Raw genomic sequence first — 20,921 nt, 5'->3', positions numbered from 1 at the left:
GCTGTGCTCATCAGGAATTCCAAGGGGAAAAGTTGCCAGGATTGATGCTAGGAGCAAACACACACACACACACACACACGAGAGAGAGAGACAGAGAGAGATGTTAACTGGCAAATAAATAAATATAGCACATTGATCATAGATAAAATTATTCTAATATTTGAGAAGAAAAGGAGCATGGAGTGATACTAGACACTTTATGAAAAATATTTGACTGTGCATTGATGCAGAAACAATTTTCAGTCAGAATTTAAATGTGACATTTTGCTGTAGAAAGACTGAAAAAGTATTTTCTTGCAAAACATTCTCCAATATTATTTCAAAACTTAGTGCTAAAATTGACCAATCAGAATCAAGTATTCCAGTGAGCTGCATAATAATGAGTGAAATGATTAGTAATAAGATTGAAAGCATCTTGCAACACTTCTAAAACTGTTGATTTACTGACTGACTAAATCTTAATCTAAATGTTTTCTGACAGTTATTTTCATTGGCTAAATAGCTTTTTTAAATTCAGTCTAATCCTTGCGATAGCAGGTGTGATGGCAGGAGACCGGAAAAGACCCGTAACCATAATACTGCCATAACTCACAGTCAACACAACACGAAGGGAAAATGTTTATGGTACCCAACGCTCAGTGTAAATGTTAAAGGGGTTCGGCGCACCACCATTAACATGCCATTGGAAAGCCGTTTCCTTGGCAATGGCTCTGCAAGCACAAGCTGTATAAAATCTGTTTGGGTTGGAATGCCATTGTGATCAGATATATGTGCCACTCCATGTTGCCATGGAGGGCGGGACCGCTCAGGAACGCCTTTTCATGACTAAGCCCCTGTCTTCCCCTTTCCCAGGAGTCATTCATTCTGGATTTAATTTATCACAGACAGGGATGATCAGATCAACCTTCTGTTGCCTAACCTCTGCACCTCTCTGCTCACTTCTGACTAACTTCAACACCAATGGTCTAATTCTAGCCAGCTTGCTTTGGTCTGAAAAGAACAATATATATATTCCTGACAAAGAAATCAGATCTGATCAGCACCCTTAGATCTGATTTTAATTTGGGCTCGACGTCCTCTCTTGAACTCCACACAGCCTCAGCAGATGGGCCACAGATACTGATGTCATTTCCTGGATCTTCCCAAAGTGAACAGTAAAACACAACAGCCCCCATAACTCTTTCCATGTTCATTTTAATTTCAAACTTGAAGTTTCTATTTCAAATAAATAAACAAATGGAGAAATTTTAATTTTAGCAAAGAACAATGGTTTACTGATGACATCAGGTGTAATATTATATTGTATAATGTCTATTGTATAATGTTGCTTTGACATATACTGCTTTAGGGTTTAGGTTCACATTAATGATCAACAATGTACTAAACCAACGCAATATAGTTGGCGCAAACCAATCCCTATCCTCACCGCAAATGAATGAACAAATGAACAAAAGAACAAACAAACAAATAAATAGCACAATGCAATTACACAACAGCAAATATTATTGATACATGAATATAAATTATTAATATATTATACATGATTCATCTTTTTAATATAAATACATTGTGGATGGCACAAACCATCCCCAATGGTTATCGCTGCTCTCCCTGCTCTCATCCATGCTAGGCTGCATGGATGCTCAGGGAGTTCTTGCCCAGAACAGAACCATACTGCCAATCCAAACTGTATGCTAATTGTCAATCGTCTTTGACGATAGTGGTCCTGACAGAAATATATGTATATGATTAATATTTATTATACTATAATATTTTTTCAGTTTTGTTAATGACAGATATCTATTATCTATCAGATAAGTCTATTTCCTTGGCAATTTCCATATATGTATTTCTTCTTATTATTATTATTTTGTTTTATTTAGCTCACAACCCACCAGTTGAGAATTACTGCTTCAAAAATTACCATAGAATAGCCTTAATAATAATTTTTCCTATGTATATACACTGAACAAAATTATAAACGCAACACTTTTGTTTTTGCCCCCATTTTTCATGAGCTGAACTCAAAGATCTAAGACTTTTTCTATGTACACAAAAGGCCTATTTCTCTCAAATATTGTTCACAAATCTGTCTAAATCTGTGTTCGTGAGCACTTGTCCTTTGCCGAGATAATCCATCCACCTAGATAGATAGATAGATAGATGCAGTCTGCTGTGCAATGATGGTTATGCACTTGCATGTTCAGTGCATACTGTGAAGAGCCTATCCAGACTTCTGCAGCGCTCGCGCCACAAGAACGGATTCATTCACTGGTGGCACATGTCTAGAATTTCTTGGTCGTAAGTTAGCATCTCTGACTGCCTGTTTATCCACATAGTCTGGTTGCAGAACTGGTCTGGAAAAAAAATCCCAAAATCATCAAACAAACATTTTTATGAGAGAAACTGAGCATTAAGTGGCTATTACATTGCACTACAGACACGTTTAGCAGTTACAAACAAGAGACAATCTTCCCAAATCCAAACAGATACAGAATTCGGGACTTATCGTGACCAATCCATCTCTGCTGATTGCGGTTCCAATGCTGCTGATTTGTTTAATGGGAAAGAGACAGTATAAGCACAACAGCTGTGAAAAAATAGTGTCATGTAGGTTGTCTGCCATCCAAACCTCGTCTCCTTGGCTCCATGTAGTCTTGCTCTCATTGCTCCAGTATCATCGGTGGCGTCTGTGGAGATAACCGATGACACCTCTTTTGTGAGTGTGGGATTGCACGAGGGCCAAAGCTCAGTAAATCGGCACCAGTGGAGTGCAGAACTGGACAGAACCAGCAACAAGTGTGTTCTGGGTCCAGACACTGAGTCAGAGACATCTACAGTTTTTAAAAGATGAGATGAGAGAGAAATTATACAAGAATTAAAATGCATTTAGTCTAAACATGACTGCATGGAAACAAAAACACTAATTATAATTTAGTAATGCCATTAGACAGCTCATTCTAAGGAAACAGCACCATGCGTGCCCCATTTATGTTCATGCGGCTTACTTGATAGATATGGCTTATAATTAAGGGTCAGTATGATTTTTAATTCAAATGTAATTTTTTTTATTCAGCAAGGATGCATTAAATTCATCAAGAGTTAAGACTTTAATTACAAAAGATTTCTATTTCTTAGAAATGATGTTTTTCTATTCTTCATGCTGAAATTTCTATTCATCAAAGAAAAAAAATGCACCATGGTTTCAAGAAAAATATTAAGCAGCGCAATTTTTTTCAATGTTGATAATAATCAGAAATGTTTCTTGAGCAGCAAAGCAGCATATTAGAATGGTTTCTGAAGAATCATGTGACACTGAAGACTGGAGTAATGATGCTGAAAATTCAGCTTTTGCATCCCAGGAATACATTAAATTTGAAAATATATTACATGAGAAAACTCTTAATTTAAATTGAAATAATTTTCACAATATTACTGTTTTACTGTATTTTTGTTCAAATAAATGTAGCCCTGGTGAGCATAAGAGACTTCCTTCAAAAATACATTTTAAAAAATCGTACCAATAATCATTTTTACATTGTTAAACATAATTAAACATTATTTGTAAATGTTTTAATCATTCCAATCATTATAATTTGAATGGGTTATATAGAATACCAACAAAAAAAATAATTCTATCTAAAATTTGCTTTAAATAATAATAATAATAAAATCATAGTTTCAAGCCAAAAAAAATGCAGCCTGAAGCCTGAAACGTTTTGAATAGCAAGGTTTGAAAGAGAAATGCTCTACATTGAGCTGTGGCTGCATGATTAAAAAATAAAAATTTAACTCTGAAACCCAGAAGTCAATTCAGAAACCAGCCAAGGCCAGCCTTGACTACAGCATCAGTTATTGTTGCTCACTTTCTCCCTCTGTTGGTGAACAGGGAATCTGAGTGACCCAGAAATGCACTTATCTGTCAATCCAGCAAATTTGCAAGATTAAAACAATTACACATAACACTTACCAGCATAGAAAGATGTTTGTGGTTTCCCTCTGCATATATACCATGTTAAACACACATGCACTTATGATGAACTGTTGCTGTGATTATGCTGACGTGAAACGACCCAAAATGAAACCACCACGACTTGGACAAACCATTTCAGCCTACTGTTCTATTACGAAGACAAACCTGGTTTATTTGTCTATGTAAGCCTAATAAATCAGATTTTATCTTTGGAAATGCTATCTTAAAGTGACGTTTGCAATCTTCATTCTCATTCAAATGCCAACTACTTATTACAGTAATAATAATAATAATAACAATAATAAGCCATCATCTGTAGTCTATTTTTGTACAAAGCTGTCAAAACGCTAGGCATCCTATAAATAGCATCCTAACCACAAAGTACTTGCGTTTGGGGGCACTGAGGCCAGGGAAAATACACCTTGCCAAAAGCATAAGCGGTTATACCTCGAGCACGGGGAATAGTTGCCGCATTGGGTCCCTCTGGAGAACTCTATAAAAAATACTTGGCAGCCAAGAGCAAGAGAAAACATATATGCATGCACTAAACCCGCCTTTATCTGCTTTCTCACACATCAAAACCTCCCCCAAACGACGCGCCGCCCCTACCAAACCCTCCAGGAGTCAGTAAATTCAGCATTCCCTCTCAGACTCAGTTCAGAGTGGCATCTACAGGGGTCATCAAACGGCGCTGAACTTCACGTTTAGATGAATTAACTGCACGCACAGGACCGGGACTGTCATTTAGACTCAATTTACTGGCGGCACCGCGCGTGGTTCATCTTTATCTGATGCTGCGTAAAAGTTGACCGTGGAAACCGCTGCATGCGCTCGGAAGAAGTCGCACCAGAGGATACCGCTCTGTGATATTGCTGCCACTACATAAACTATATTGAGCACTTGGGCTTGTTTATACGAGGAGGCAAGTTACTGTTGATCCGCACAGACCTGCTTCTCATCCAGATGGATGCGCAATGATGGATTAATCGCTTTTCGATGCAACTTTTCAGCGCGGTGCCCTGATAAACTTCTCCTGAGGATTTTACACCAGCGACCTTTACCTGAATTATCCTCTCAAGATGTCATCGGAGTATTTGATAAGGTCGCTGCTTATGCTCTTTCTTGCACTCTTCTCCGCCAATGCGAGCAACTGGCTGTAAGTGAATATCACTTTCTTCATTCATGTGATGTTTTGACGTCTGGGTCTAGGTCTGTTATGACTAAAAGTCAGTCAAGACTCCCAAAAGCAAATGTTTAGCATGTCAAATGCAGCCTGTGAATCACAAATCTGAAATTGGGAAACTAAGCGAACTTGTGAATAAGAATAGAACCTACCTACTTAGATTACATACATTAAAGCTTAGTTTTTAAAGCGCAGAACAAAACAGTTGTAATCTTTGTCTACGTCGTTTAATGTAGCCTTTAATAGAAAATAAAAATCTCAAAGCATGCACTGTATGGACAGCACAAAATATAAGGAAATGAAACCGGTTATTTGGAGATTTTCCGTTCATGTGCATTTGGCACAGCCGCGCTTAATTGGCGCTGGTTGCGCGCAGCCTGGAGAGCAACGCATGAATATGACAGCAGTAACAGCACTCTTTATGATAACTAAAGTGCTGAAGAGAGCTGTATAAATGAATCACTTATGGCAATTTGTGATTACGGCAAAGAATTCATAAGTGAATGATCTGATTTCGATACTTGTATAGTTAAGAAGCAGAATAACATGCTTGGTTAAGGCCATATCAAGATGTGTGCATTTCCAGGTGTTTAGAATCATTTATCTGTATCCTCAGGGCAGAAATAGCACATCATTTAATCTATCCAGATGTAGTTGAGGTTTCGATGGAAGAGTGTTTTTAACTTAAAGGCGTGGTGACAGGTTTGGGGCATGCACAGACATGCTTCACACTTAAGGAAAACCTCCTACCTGTCTACAAAATATGATCATTCTGACAGGAGCTTGTGCACTATTCCAACCCCATCTCAGGACAGGTATTAGCAGGTAGCCAAATAGACATTAGACAAATTTTCTTTAGCAAACAGAAAATGTGAATATATGTGATCCAGAAACACTTTAAATAGTATTTAGTATTTATAGGTTAAGTATAGACAGTTAATTAAGCTTAAATGTCATAAAAATGTGACTTGAAGTTTTGATAAGAACTGTATGGTTTAAGTTTATACGGTTAATTTGAACAACAGGGAAATAGACTCAGTGTAAAACCTGCAATAATGTTAAAGAATTGTAATTGTAATTCTTAAAAGTAGAAAAATGTTATTCAGTGTCATTGAAAACATTTCAGTACATTTTTTTGCATGCTTTTTGATAAAGATAATCTTCAGATCAGACATATTCCTGAGGTAAATCATCTTCTAAGCAACATAGCAGTCTTTAGTTGAAATGAAATAAACAGTGATTTCGTCATGGCTGATCTTAAAATGAGATTTGGATGTAAGGTAAGATTAAACACACACACACAGGTTTGTTTTTATGGTTTATGGGGACTCTCCATAGGTGTAATGGTTTTTATACTGTACAGACCGTATATTCTATCGCCCTACACCAACCCTACCCCTAAACCTACCCCTCACAGGAAACTTTGTGCATTTTTAGATTTTCAAAAAAACTCATTCTGAATTATTTATAAGCCTTTTGATTTACGGGGACACTGAAAATGTTCTCGTTGTATTCCCTATGTCATACCCATGTTATTATACAAATTTGTGTCCCCATAAACCACATAAACATGCACACACACACACACACACACACACTTTATGTTTTGTCTCACTCATATAAAATAAAATCAGATGAAAAATATGACTGAGTACGCAAACCTTTTCTGTTTTGTCTCCTATTTGTTGCATATAAGTATTGCCTGTGAATTATTGTGCAACAAATCTTAAAAATAAAAGTTCTTCGATGGCTTTTCTCTAGTAGGTTAGGATCAGCACAAGCCTCTTCAGAGATCAAAACGTTCTCAATGTTTCAATATAGGTTCTTCAGATCAGTGTTTTGGCTTCTGGGCTCTTTAAAACACCAGAATATAGACAAAAAGTATCAGGCTGTTAGCCAGTAGCTCTAATACGAATGTTTGTTTTTAAGAGTGTGCGTCGAGTAATAACTTTCTCCTGGTTACTCAGATACTCTTTACTCAACAGTCATAATTCAATGTTTTGAAGTACAGCCGAGAGCTTTTCATTTGAGAGATGTGTGAATGGATTATTCTTGAGCACATCCATCAGCACCTGTATGGAGGGTTGAGGTGCAGGTGCAGGTCACGAGAGCGGTCGTACTGCACCTGCACATCTTCAAACCTCCTTCAACAGCTTGTGCTTGTTCATGCAAATATAAGCTTGCATTGCTTTATAATATTTTATGAATGACTATTTGCAGTTGTTTTGTATTAAAATGCCAGGAATGAATCATTAATTAGACACTATAAATAACAGATGGTAAACTAAACTCTTTTCTAAATAAACAATGCAAATAGTTGCTCTCAATCCTTATTCTAATGCATTTTGACAAGCAACAACTTTTATCTTGGTTTGGCAAAGTCAACATACTGCTATTGATCAAACATCAAAATCCTTAAGCTGAGACCAACATTTCAAATTACATCCACCAAAAGTTCAGTCTGTTCCAACTTAGTGTGCTATGTTGCAGATGAACAAATATCCTTCTAAAATAATTTGTAGACTTCTATTGAGAAATCCTGACTCTTATCGACCCATCCAATCTTTAAAGGAATAGTTCACCCAAAAAAGAAAAGCTGCCTACCCTCAGTCAGGACATCCAAGATGTAGAGCTTGTTTGTTCATGGGAACAGATTTGGAGAAATGTAGGATTCCATCACTTGCTCACCAATGGATCCTCTGCAGTGAATGGGTGCCGTCAGAATGAGAGTCCAAACAGCTGATAAAATAATCCACAAGTAATCCACACGACTGCAGTCCATCAGTTAACGTCTTATGAAGTAAATAGCTGCATGTTTTTGAAGAAAAACAAATCCAAAATTAAGGTATTTTTAATTAACTTAGAGCCGGCTTTCGGCTAAAATATGAGTCCTTTATGCATAATAATGCTTTTCCAGTGATAAAGTTGTCTCGTCTGAATCAGGAGAGAAATATGCACATATCAAGCACCGTTTACAAGCAAAAACAGTCCAAAACAAATATGTGGGTGGAGCTTAATGTGAGAGGGGTTATTATGAATTATGGAAGGGACAGGTTAAAGTTAAAATGCCTTGATGGATTTGTTTCTTACAAACATGTAACTTTTAATTTCACAAGACGTTAACTGATGGAGTACAACCGTGTGGATTACTTGTGGATTACTGTGATGTTTTTATCAGCTGTTTGGACTCTCATTCTGACGGCACCCATTCACTCACTGCAGAGGATCCATTGGTGAGCGAGTGATGTAATGCTGGATTACATCTCCAAATCTGTTCCGATGAAGAAACAAACTCATCTACATCGTGGATAGCCTGAGGGCGAGTACATTTTCAGCACATTTTAATTAACTATCCCTATTCTTAACTATTCCTTTAAGTATCCGACCTACATAAGGCCTATGCAACCTTCACAATTCAATCTTTCTTAAACTTTAAAATTGATCTTGATGAATTTGCCTTTTCTAGTTTCATGATGCAACAATTTCAGAAGTAAAGAAAGAGTTGCACGGTGTCAAATACAGATGTTTATTTGAGATGTTGAGGTTGCAGAATGTTCACTAACGCACAACTCAGTGAATATAGTACAAAACCATGCAGTTGTCTTCGCTTGGGAAGTGATACAATGTTTCCCATTGCACGGGATGGAAAGAACAGTGGTTGAGACGTTTGCACAGGCCGGTCAATAAATAGTTCACAGCTGATGAGCAACATGAGAAACCTCTAATGCGAAATAAATCCTGGCGCCGAGTGCTGATAACACAAATAACACCAGTGACAACAGGGTAATGAAGCTGTAAAACCTGTTGGCACATACCTCCACTCATACAGCAGCCTATTAAAAGCTTAATTTGATCAAAACAGGCATCTTCTATCATTCCCCCCCACAATTAGCCTCATAAAATGTTTAAAGATGTACAGGTGACGGGACAAACATAGTAAAAGAAAGACTGAATAGATGAATTTGAGCAATCTCTTATTGTCAGAATGAATGTCCTTGCAGAAATAATGTTTTTCACAAATGCAAATTGAGATTGAGAGCCACATTGGCCCTTCTGAGAGGCCTTATGCACAGTTTTATTACCAAAACATTTAATTGTGTGCGTGCGTGTATATATATATATATATATATATAGCGCCTCTGCTTTCGTAAATGGTCCATCTCATCATCAGTCAACAACATTTAAGTTCTTTCCTCTTAAAAATAAATGGCAAAATCCCCATATGGGCCTGTCAACGCCTAAACAGAACAAGAGTCAATCCCTCTTACTTAATTTTCTGCTCTGTACCCGAGTACATTTCCTCCAGCTTCTTGTCAATCCGTCTTCAGTTTCACAGACCGGCGTTCTGGTCCCACAAGATGTTTAAGATGTTTTTTAGACCTCAGGTGCAGGAACGTCTCTGAAATATATCTATAATTAGTATACACCCATTTACTTCTTGAATTGATACAAATTATATTTACATAACAAATCCTTTTTCATTTGGTTTGAAGGCATATATGATCCAAAAGGTCCTAATTTGTAGAAGCAGATACTCATATAAACTGAAATAATCTGTATATATTAGATTAAGTTTAAATTTAGATGTTCAACTCACCTTTTTGTACCTCTCTGAAAGTTTGCACCTTATCTTCATAATGTACATCTGGTACATATTTAGTCTGCTAGAAGAGATAGAAACAAGCATAAATAAATATTATCATCCCAGAAATCAAAATGGCATAAGCATGTTTTTTTTTTTCTTGGACATGGAATAGAATTAATATGATTGGTTGAATTCAGTTAATTGTAGTGCTAATCTTTTAGTATATTGTCAGTAAAATGAGATAACACTGCCCTCTAGAGTTAAAGACATCCACTAGACTTGCAGATAAGACACTGTCCTGTAGCTCTAGGTGAAGGCTCATAACTTAAAGCAAAAGAGTGAATGACTTTTTGGTTCATGAGCTGTGAACAGTCTGCAAGACTTGGAAATACCAATGAGTCACTGAGTTTTTGAGGAAACAAGAGCGGTTTATCAGAGAAAGACTGTTGTGCAAGAATGACACATCTGTTTTTGAAAACAGGTCACATACTGTGATGACTGTTTGATTCACATTTTGGCTCCTTTGTGTAGGACATCTTCTTGACTGTATTTTCAATGTTGTGAGGAGAATTAAAGTGCGACTTTCATCATCTTTAGACTACCGTTCAAAAATGTATTCAGCAAGGATTGATTGATAAATTGATCTAAATTCATTTATAATGCTATAAAAAAACTGTCTAGTCATCAAAAAATCCTGAAAAATTGTCATGTCATGATTTCCACAAAAATATGAAGCAGCACAACTGTTTTTTTTTCAACATTGGTATTAATAAGAAATGCTTTTTAAGCAGCAAATCAGCATATTAGAATGATTTGTGAAGGATCATGTGACACTGAAGACTGGAGTAATGATGCTGAAAATTCAGCTTTGCCATTACAGGAATAAATTACATGTTAAATATATTATAATAGAAAACAATTATTTAAAATAATAATAATGTTTGACAATATTACTGATTTTACTGTGTAGTTAATCAAATAAATGCAGCCATTGTGAGCATAAGCTGAAAAATATTTAAAAAACTCAAACTCTAATCTTTGAACCTTATTTAATTAATAATTTCAATGAATAATTTGTTCATTTTCAATACATTCATTGTCAAAGTAATATTTAACATAAATATTATAGCAGCATCAGAGCACTGGGTGTTTTAATTAGGCTGTATATCATTTTATTTTAATATTAAAAATGAATTGGACCAATGATGATTCTGACAGAAAACTCACCGGGGGACCTACTGTTGCTATAGTAACGAACAACCTTCACGCGCATCTGACTGACAGAAACCACACACTCTTATTTCAGTTTTTTTTTTTTTTGATACTTCAGCTAACAGTTTGCGTTTAAAATCATAAAGTTAAAGCTGAACTGTGCGCATGTCTTTTTTGGCTCCCTTATATGTTCTTACTATGCCCATGTGTTAAATGTACATACTTTAATGCAAGCAGTTTTCTAGTGTATTTCTTTAACTTCTCAGGTGATATTAAAGATGTGACCCATTACAGATGCGGCCGAAATTAAAACAGTGGTGGCATATATATTTACTCGTTTGATTAAAATTATTGCTAGGGACAATTTAGTTGTCGCTGGATATTGGTAGGGACATGTCCCTACTAAATTCTGCACCCTTGGTAAGAGGTGCGTGAGCAAGCAAAACTCACCAGCTCAGTGCCTTACTGGTTGCGGAGGTGTTCAGAGACTGCTGGCATGTTGTTAATGTCATAACTACGGTCCTCTGGGTGGTTGCATATTTAATGCAATTCATCATCTCTCCTGTGAAAATCAAATCTGATTGATTAGAATTGGAAAATTCTGAACAGCTTAATATATAATTTATGTCAGTCTCACAAACGGTGCAGGATGAGTTTCCCACAGAGTTTTAAGAAAAGTATGAGCAATCCCAACAGTCATGAATTAAAGTAACAGCAATAGTGCTTCTGCTCAAAATAAACTCCTTGGTAATGCTGGGGACATTAAACATCTTTAAATGAAAGTAGCTTTTAATAATAATTATAATAAAAATGGGAATATGTGGGTGAAATATGAAGCACTAAATGCATCAGTTCCCTTAAACGCCCTTAACACTGAATTTATTTCAGACAAACAGCTTTTAAAGGGGTCATATGATGCGATTTAAATTTGTCCTTTCTCTTTGGAGTGTTACAAGCTCTTGGTGCATAAAGAAGGTCTGTAAAGTTGCAAAGACTAAAGTCTCAAACCCAAAGAGATATTCTTTATAAAAGTTAAGTCAGCCACGCCTACCTAAAACGACTCATTCTAACACGCCGCCACCGTCATGTCGTGAAGGCGCTGTGTGCTTCATTGTGAAAGCGAAACTACTTTGTTTGGCCTTCCAAAAGATTATGTATATTTATAATATATATTATAAATATACATAATTGTTATGAAAATACCCGAGATGGCTTGAAAAACACCGATAAACTTGTCGCAATCGAGTGTTTATTGTCTTCATTTTTCATCATTCAAAACGTTTCTAGCCGGATGCCTTTGTCCATATTAGGGATTTCCTAGAGCGTCATCAGTTCTATTACTTCTGTGATGCATATGTGAAGTTTCTGCATGAGGGTGCCTTCAGCTACCAGTATGAACGAAACCGATATTACATGTGTTTATAGCACTCAATAATAGCCAATCCATAAAAATAATCCTTCTCTCAAAATAATTTTATAAGTAATCCATGTTTTTCTATAGTGTACAGAAGTGTACTGGAGTTTTAATTAAAGTGTAGTGGGGTTGTTTTATATAACATTTTAAATAAAAAAAATAAAATAAAAAAACTCCATGTGCCAAGCCATCAGAACTGAACCAAACCGAAAACTGTGGTTAAAAAAACTGAGCTATGTATTGAACCGTGGGCTATCTGTACTGTTGCATCCAAAAGTGAAAGTAAAGACATTAATAATATCACAAAATATTTATATTTCAAATAAATGCTGTTCTTAAGAAATGTTTCTTGAGCAGCAAATTCACATATTAGAATGATTTCTGAAGGATCATGTGACACTGAAGACTGGAGTAATGATGTTGAAAATTCAGCTTTGCAGCACAGGAATAAATTACATTTTAAAATATAATCAAATAGAAAATAGCTATTTAAACTATAATAATATTTTACAATATTACTGCTTTCATTTTATGTTTGATTAAATAAATGCAGCCTTGGTGAGCAGAAGAGACTTGAATGGTAGTGTGTTATATAACTTTACGTATGTTTATAAGTTGACAGTAGTAAGAGGCAAGCGGATATATACAGTCAGGCGTGTGTACGTGTGATGCTTTTTCCTCTCTCGTACAGCATGGTTGCATGATAAGTCGCGCTTGGCTAAGCCATCTGGAGCCAACAGCGCTCGAAGGCCAGGGCGATGTAATTCAACACAAACATGACACAAAAGGAAGAAGGCACCGTGCTCCAGGTGGAATGCTCATGCAAAAACCTCCCAGAAAGCGCAGAGGAAGGCATCTCCCATTCTTCTACAAAATCCCACAGTCGGCTCCCTTTGTTTTCCCAAACTCAGCGCCGCGATTAGAGAGTACGTAGAAGAGAAGGCTAGAGAGCTAGAACTGGGAAGCAATGAAAACAAGATTCTCTCAAGGTCTCAGACAATCTTTTTCCCAGACAAATATGCAGCGGGCTGTTCTTCAGGTGTTTGCTTGTCAAAATCCAGAGCTTGATATGGCATCTGGCACTAATATATTATATTCCAGCGCTAATCCCGCCAGAACGGACGGGCCTCCGCTGCCATTTGGCTGCCAGATTCATTATCAGGTCAGGATCCCAGAGCTAATTTACTAGTGAAACAAACAAAAGCTGTAAACACGCATGCAAGAACATGCAATCGTCAACAGATGCTATAAAAAAGAAACTCGAACACCCTCCGAGCAGAATGCATGTGCATCTGGCCGCTGATGTCATGCTTCATCTTTTGGCCGGACAGGAACATGTTATCAAAGCTCAAGAGAGCAGAGATGATGGTCCCATGGACAAGGAGGTGTTTGTTTCTTATCTGCCCCAACCGTGGCCTTCAAAATCAGCTCTTGTCAACAGCAGAGAGGGGTGGGATGCGCCGCTGCCAGCTGCAGGGATGCAGACGTGCTGTTTTTAACTTGTTAAGATGAGCCCTTGAAACCAAACCGACCTCAAGACACTACACTCTTAAAAATAAAGCTACTTTTTTATTTTTATTTTGTATGTTAATTGCAATTTAATAAGCATGAACTGAAATACTGACTCAGTCATACATGTGATTGCATTAATATTAGATTAGCTCAAATCATTTGTGGTTAGCTGCGAATTACACTGAAAAAATGGTAACATCCAAGTCAAAGTATAAAAAGTGTGAAGTGACGTGGCCAAGTATGGTGACCCATACTCAGAATTAGTGCTCTGCATTTATCCATCCAAAGTGCGCACACACACAGCAGTGAACACACAAACCGTGAACACACACCCGGAGCAGTGGGCAGCCATTTATGCTGCGGCGCCCGGGGAGCAGTTGGGGGTTCGGTGCCTTGCTCAAGGGCACCTCAGTCGTGGTATTGAAGGTGGGAGAGAGCGCTGTACATTCACCACCTACAATCCCTGCCGGTACGCGACTCGAACCCACAACCTTTGGGTTATGAGTCCGACTCTCTAACCATTAGGCCACGACTTCCCCCCACGACTGGTTAATCAGTCAACAAAACTAAATTTTAAGGGTTAAATCAGGTAAAAATAGCTCTTTTGCAGGTCATCACTAACAGAAACCCCTAAAAATCTCAATTTAACAGAACATTAAACGCTTGCATATCTCTCACGCTAATGATCCTTTGCAAAAACACAAAAATAATACTTCATTTCAAAATGTATTCTCCTACAGTTTGACTGTTTGGCATGCCGGTACCTAGAAATCTGCTGCTACTCTTTCATTTTAATTTCAGATTAATATAATCAAATTATTGAGTTCATCTAACTTTTTTCAAAGTACAACCAGCTTTTATTAATATTTGAGTGAAATGAACTAATTTAGTTAATTTTACTGTTTGTTTTTACAGTGTTGGCATCAATGGTTCAAAGAAGAACCTTCTTTAGATTTATAAAATGTTCCTCACAGTAGGAAAAAACGGTTCTTTTGAGAAGCATTCCATGAAAGGTTCTGTGGGGAGCCAAAAATGGTTGCATCGCTGCAAAAAACCCTTTTAAAAACGACTTTCAAGAGTGTAAATACATGCAATTACATGATGAGCATTTTGTGAGTCAGATCCGATCAGTGGTGATTTTGAGGTTTAGCCTTGAGGCTACAATCCAAATCAATAAACCTCAAGCTCTTGCACCTAAATTGAGTATTTACACCACAGCACCTTCATTGCCATTTATAAGACTTCCATCCACAATGGGCGAAACCAAATAAAAGAAACAAATAATGCAAAACAAACCCATCCGTGAGCGCACGCAACTCTCTAAATGCATCGTCGCAGACTTTAAACACTCAAGACTTTGATCTCCACCAGTTCTTGATGATAATGAGACCAAGCTTGGTGTATACAGATGAAAACCTGTGCAATGTGATGTAGTATAGGACTATTTTTATAAGGTGCCATAAAGAGATGGAACTCAGCAGACCCTTTAAAGCGCTGGTGTTGCCCCGACCCCCTGGCCCTGGAGGTGATGGGTGAAGATAGTCTCTATCCGTCTCTCAACATAACCCTTACCTCATCTGCCCAACACAGCCTTCCATGAACGTCACAGGAGGACCACGCTGTTTATGTTTGCGCTGTTTTATTGTACTGTTTGTGCTATGGAGGCAATGAAAAACCTATGTGGATCATTACATTAGCGGAACAATGCATGGGTCAGTGTTATTGTTAACAGACACTAACAACAACAACTAAATTAAACCATTTCACAAAAAAAAAATAAAAAGCATAATTTGGAAAAAAATTTACACCACTAAAATTCAAAACACAATAAAATTACCATAATTAAATTTTAATTTAACTTTAGCCAAAAATAATAACTCTTTATATTAAGGTTAAATTTGTTAAAATTACTTGCAGTAGTTATCATGAACTAATAATACACTTTTTTTTTCAGAATACATATTAGAATAAATTAAATATATAATGTATAATAAATAATAGGATATTATATATAACAGTACTATATTTAGAATATATATAATAAAATAAATATATTATTAATTATATATTTATTATTATATTATTGTTAATTAATAACTTTTGTTTCTTAATTTAACTTAAAATTTTATAAATGTATCTTTGTAGAAACTGACAATGCTGTAAATATGATGTTCATTGTTAGTTCATAATACCCAAAAAATTGTATTATAAAGTATTGTGATGTAAATATACTGAAAACTAAAACTAAACTGAAACTAAACCAAAAGTAATAGAGTGAAAAGTAATGAAATATTACCTGAAATGATAAGCATGTAAAATAAATAAACAACAAAAAAAATCATAATATTCTACATGCTGATATTCAACATCATATTTGCGTTTTTCTTCCATCTGCAAAACATCCAGCATCTAGATACAAAGGTTTTTTTCTTTACAAATGCCTGTATTATTGACAGTCTCTGAACATTTATTGATTACGTCTCTATTGCTTTGTCCTCAGATACCTGGCAAAGCTGTCATCAGTGGGGAGCATCTCGGATGAAGAGACCTGTGAGAAGCTCAGAGGACTCATCCAGAGGCAGGTTCAGATCTGCAAGCGCAATGTGGAGGTGATGGACGCGGTCCGCAGGGGCGCTCAGCTCGCCATCGACGAGTGCCAGTTTCAGTTCCGCAATCGACGCTGGAACTGCTCGATGCTAGAGAGTGTTCCTCTGTTTGGCAAAGTGGTCACACAAGGTAAGTAGCCTCATATTTAATTGGACATGAAGCCAGCCCTGCTTAAAACCCTGCAGATACTTACTATTTGTGTCACAGGTACACGGGAAGCTGCATTTGTGTACGCTTTATCTGCTGCTAGCGTAGCCTTTGCAGTGACCAGAGCCTGCAGCAGCGGGGAGCTGGACAAGTGTGGCTGCGACCGCAATGTGCACGGTGTCAGTCCAGAGGGTATGTGTGCTTTGTTTGAATAATAATTATTATGATGATTAATCGCTATGAAACCACAATGAATCATTTTGATTAAATGATTATGATTGACAGTGAATAGTGCTTATCCTGGCCAAGAAATGGCAAATTAGACAGAAAGTGACATGACACGTAAAGTGATCGGTCACAATTCCTGTTGTTCATTAGTGCGGATTATGAACAGGATATGAAACGGATTATACTACAATAATCGAAAATCATTCTAAAAATGTAGTTCAATAATGGTCACACAAAACAAGAATGTGTTGAGACTAAAATACAGAACAGCAGGGGTTTTCAAACTGTTCTGAGAAAGAAAAAAAAAGAAAAAAAGAGGAAAATATATTATATAAATATAATTTATATTTGCTGAGTATATGGTATTATTATGGTTTCATTCTGCTTTTTAAGAACTGGGCAGAGATAATGACAATGTGATCTTTTTTTTTTATTATTACTGTTTTTTTATTCAATTTAAAGTCCTCGTTACTTACTAGTTTAAGATTCTAACATCTAACATCACACTAACAATGGATAGAAAAAATCCATAATAGCAAAATAAACAATTTCCATGTAACATTTTAATGATTTGCTTCAGTATAATCAAAAAGTTTGAAAACCTCTGCTGTAGACTAAAGTAAAATAATTGCAGACGATTTCATATGATTAACTAAAACGAAATAAAAGCAGCCACATACACAGTTCTTCTCATGGATATCTAGTTCACTTACTAATAAGTGTCTCAAACTAAACTATAAATGACATTCAGTGATCTGATGTCACTAACTTGGAAAAATTGCCAAACTTGTACCTTGTAAACAATTTTGTTTCCAGATGGACTTGTTGCGTTTCTCCATGCTTGAGTGTCTTTATCTCAACAGGTTTCCAATGGTCAGGATGCTCTGATAACATTGCATACGGGGTTGCTTTTTCCCAGTCCTTTGTGGACATCAGAGAACGAAGTAAAGGACAGTCCTCCAACAGAGCGCTAATGAACCTTCATAACAATGAGGCAGGGAGGAAGGTAAGGTGCTTAACAAACATCATGCTGAAAGGTTTAAACAATCATCATTTGTTAACAAATGACCTTTCTTTTACAATCCAAGGCAATTCTGAACAACATGCGAGTGGAATGTAAGTGCCACGGCGTTTCGGGCTCCTGCGAGGTTAAAACCTGCTGGAAAGCAATGCCGCCGTTCCGCAAAGTGGGCAACATAATCAAGGAGAAATTCGACGGCGCTACAGAAGTGGAGCAGCGCAAAGTGGGCACCACCAAGGTCCTGGTTCCCCGAAACACGCAGTTCAAGCCGCACACAGATGATGATCTGGTGTACCTGGACCCGAGCCCAGACTTCTGCGAACACGACCCCAGATCTCCAGGCATACTGGGCACCGCGGGCCGCTTTTGCAACAAGACCTCGAAGGCCATCGACGGCTGCGAGCTCATGTGCTGCGGTCGCGGATTCCACACGGAGGACGTGGAGGTGGTCGACCGCTGCAGCTGCAAGTTCCACTGGTGCTGCTACGTCAAGTGCAAACAGTGCCGCAAGATGGTCGAGATGCACACATGTCGGTGATCCAGAACGCAGAACTTCCCCTCACCACTTCCCTACATGCACAGGGAAACCAGACAAATTCCCAAGCATTTCATGCGACGGTAGAGGAACATGTCATACATGAGACTTTAAAATATAGGGGCGAATATACCCGAGGTCCCAATTGAGAGTATTTTTCTCTCTCCTTGTCCTGTTTTTAAATTGTGGTTGCTCTCTTTAATTTTTATATATATATATATATATATATTTTAACTTATTGCAATCGAATAGAGTGAATTTTTAATGTGACGTGCACCAGAGGAGTGCCATTGGGATCAGGGGCATATGAATATGGAGAAAGGTCAACGCCTTTTCATCGTTAATGCTGCTTTAGGGTTTCATCTTGAAAGATGGAGACATTGAACACTACATGCTGAGATGCAGTCCAGGTGTACATGTACTTTCCCAGAGTTTTCCATACTCGTGGCCATTCGTTCCTGTGATGCTGCTTGAATTCAAGAATCACTCACCGATAACGTACAGCGAGTATTAAAGCGAGGCTTGCTTTACTAGAGATGCGAACCGACTCCGAACAAGATGGAGTGGAAATATAAGTGTTAGCAAGCTGTTCAAAAGGAGCGCTTTGGAAATCAAAGTCGTTAGTTAACTAGCTATTGATGCAGACAGATGATTGGTGCTGAGCTGTAGCCATGCATCTGGCGCGAAACTGACAAAAATAAATTGTTTACCCGCTTGGGGTGCTTGGACCATGGATTCTGTGCACGATGACTCTAGCACTTTTCCTCTCCAGACGCACATACCGCAAATAAACAAATCCCCCAGCATTCCCTCCTCCATTAGTCAGACCGAGTGACTGAATTATTTATGTACGATACCATAACTCCAAGCTTTTCTATAGTAAAACTTGCTATCCAGTATGCTTTTAAAAGAAACATAGGTTTGTAAAGACTTATACACTGAAGAGGACTATATTTCATATGAATGTATGTTAAATTGAAATATATGCTGTGTCAAAGACTGACATGCTTTTTGGGTGAATTGCTCTTTCCAAATGGTGCTTTATGGAAGCAGGCGGTCCATAGTTAACCAGCTTCATCAAAAAGACCACACTGAACAACATTAACCAACTTGGTGGCCAAATCTGGTCTTTTGGCAGGGTATGATTTAATGGTCTCTGTGAATGTATTCGGACTTGTTTAATGGGTTTCGCACAAGGATAAGCGTCTTCGTTTTGTAAAGTTTTGGTTTTGCAGTCTTGCTGCTGTTGACGTTAAAGAAATATCCTGGGTTGTGGCATAATGTTGATTACTAAAAACATAAATTGGGGGGGGGGGATAGAAGAGGAAATTCTGGGTTACTTGCATTGAATGTCAGTCTGGGTGTTATATATATGTGTGTGTGTGTGTGTGTGTGTATGTGTGTACTGGTTTATATATCCTGGTGGGGACTTAAACCTGACTACACACAGACTCATGGGGACTCGTGTCACGGTGGGGACCTAAATTGTGGTCCCCACGGGTACAAAAGCTTATAAATCATACAGAATGAAGTTTTTTGAAAATCTAAAAATGCAGAAAGTTTCCTGTAAGGGGTAGGTTTAGGGGTAGGGTTGGTTTAGGCAGGGCAATAGAATATACGGTCTATACAGTAGAAAAACCATTACGCCTATGGAGAGTCCCCACAAGGATAGCTGACGTGTGTGTGTGATGCATAAAAAACCCGACCCAAACTCACACTATTGGATGAGTTTAAATACAAAAATCTTTATAATGTTTCTATTGCAAGCAAACACACCAGACTACTCCACTCCACTCCACCCTTGCTGTAGGATACTACTGTCTACCCCATCAAGGGCCTTAACTTTGCTGCCGTAACTGTAGACGGGTAGATTACACCCTCCAGTTTCTTTTCAACCAAGCTCTAATTTATGTTTCATATGTCATCAAACCACCTTTGGCTTTGCCTTTCAGTTGTTGGAAAAGCGTGAGAGCGTGCACATGTAGTCCAAAACAATCCACCATCTCATTTTATACATACATTTTAAAGTCTGCTTCCATATTCTTTGCAGTTCTTTGGTCATACCAATGTCTGTTACTAATAAGCTGCTTTGAGGAACAGGAAGAGGTGGTTTGAAGAGAGGAGAGTTTGCCTTTTATTGAGCACCGGGAAATTAAAGCAGGGGGCATATCCGTGGACGTAGGCTGGAGAAATCATGGCGAAATCCTCATAATATCCAGCACATCCTGTGTTTGTGGAAGTAGAGATATTGGGGCCTAAAACACAACAGTTTTTGTTCGCTGCCATTTCATGCTGCCTAGTTTTGAAATATGTGATGTGATGACACTAACATGGATGTTTTCAATGTGACTTTTAAACACACCTAGGAAAGGATAACCTGTCTGTGGCTGTAAGAAATTTCTCCTATGGCTATATGGGGAAAAATATGCGGGCATGAATGTGGAAAAATCAATGTGTATGAGAATAGATCTAAAATGTGCTTGAGGGAGATTTCACTATGAGAA

The 20,921-nt window shown here is 37.6% G+C and overlaps 1 protein-coding gene across 1 annotated transcript; it reads left to right on the top strand.

The window, feature by feature from the left end:
* Positions 1-4,635: 4,635 nt before the first annotated feature.
* LOC107582399 (protein Wnt-4a-like) lies at positions 4,636-19,391 on the top strand. The gene is made up of 5 exons (XM_016268231.1): positions 4,636-5,129; positions 16,380-16,615; positions 16,694-16,825; positions 17,725-17,867; positions 17,950-19,391. Exons 1-5 carry the CDS (start codon positions 5,053-5,055, stop codon positions 18,418-18,420), a joined length of 1,059 nt encoding a protein of 352 aa, XP_016123717.1. The 5' UTR covers positions 4,636-5,052; the 3' UTR covers positions 18,421-19,391.
* The last annotated feature ends 1,530 nt before the right edge of the window (positions 19,392-20,921 follow it).

This window comes from Sinocyclocheilus grahami, unplaced genomic scaffold (assembly GCF_001515645.1).
Source record: "Sinocyclocheilus grahami isolate Dianchi unplaced genomic scaffold, SAMN03320097.WGS_v1.1 scaffold44.1, whole genome shotgun sequence".
NCBI lineage: Eukaryota > Metazoa > Chordata > Actinopteri > Cypriniformes > Cyprinidae > Sinocyclocheilus > Sinocyclocheilus grahami.
The sequence above is the reverse complement of the archived record's forward strand: the minus strand, read 5'-3'. Positions and strand labels throughout refer to the sequence as shown.

What these genes read in the sequence shown, in the direction of transcription:
- LOC107582399 (XM_016268231.1), top strand. Translation starts at nt 5,053, where the DNA reads ATGTCATCGGAGTATTTGATAAGGTCGCTGCTTATGCTCTTTCTTGCA. An exon ending in GCCAATGCGAGCAACTGGCT is followed by an intron (nt 5,130 to 16,379) that starts GTAAGTGAATAT and finishes CTTTGTCCTCAG; the next exon opens with ATACCTGGCAAAGCTGTCAT. An exon ending in GCACGGTGTCAGTCCAGAGG is followed by an intron (nt 16,826 to 17,724) that starts GTATGTGTGCTT and finishes TTATCTCAACAG; the next exon opens with GTTTCCAATGGTCAGGATGC.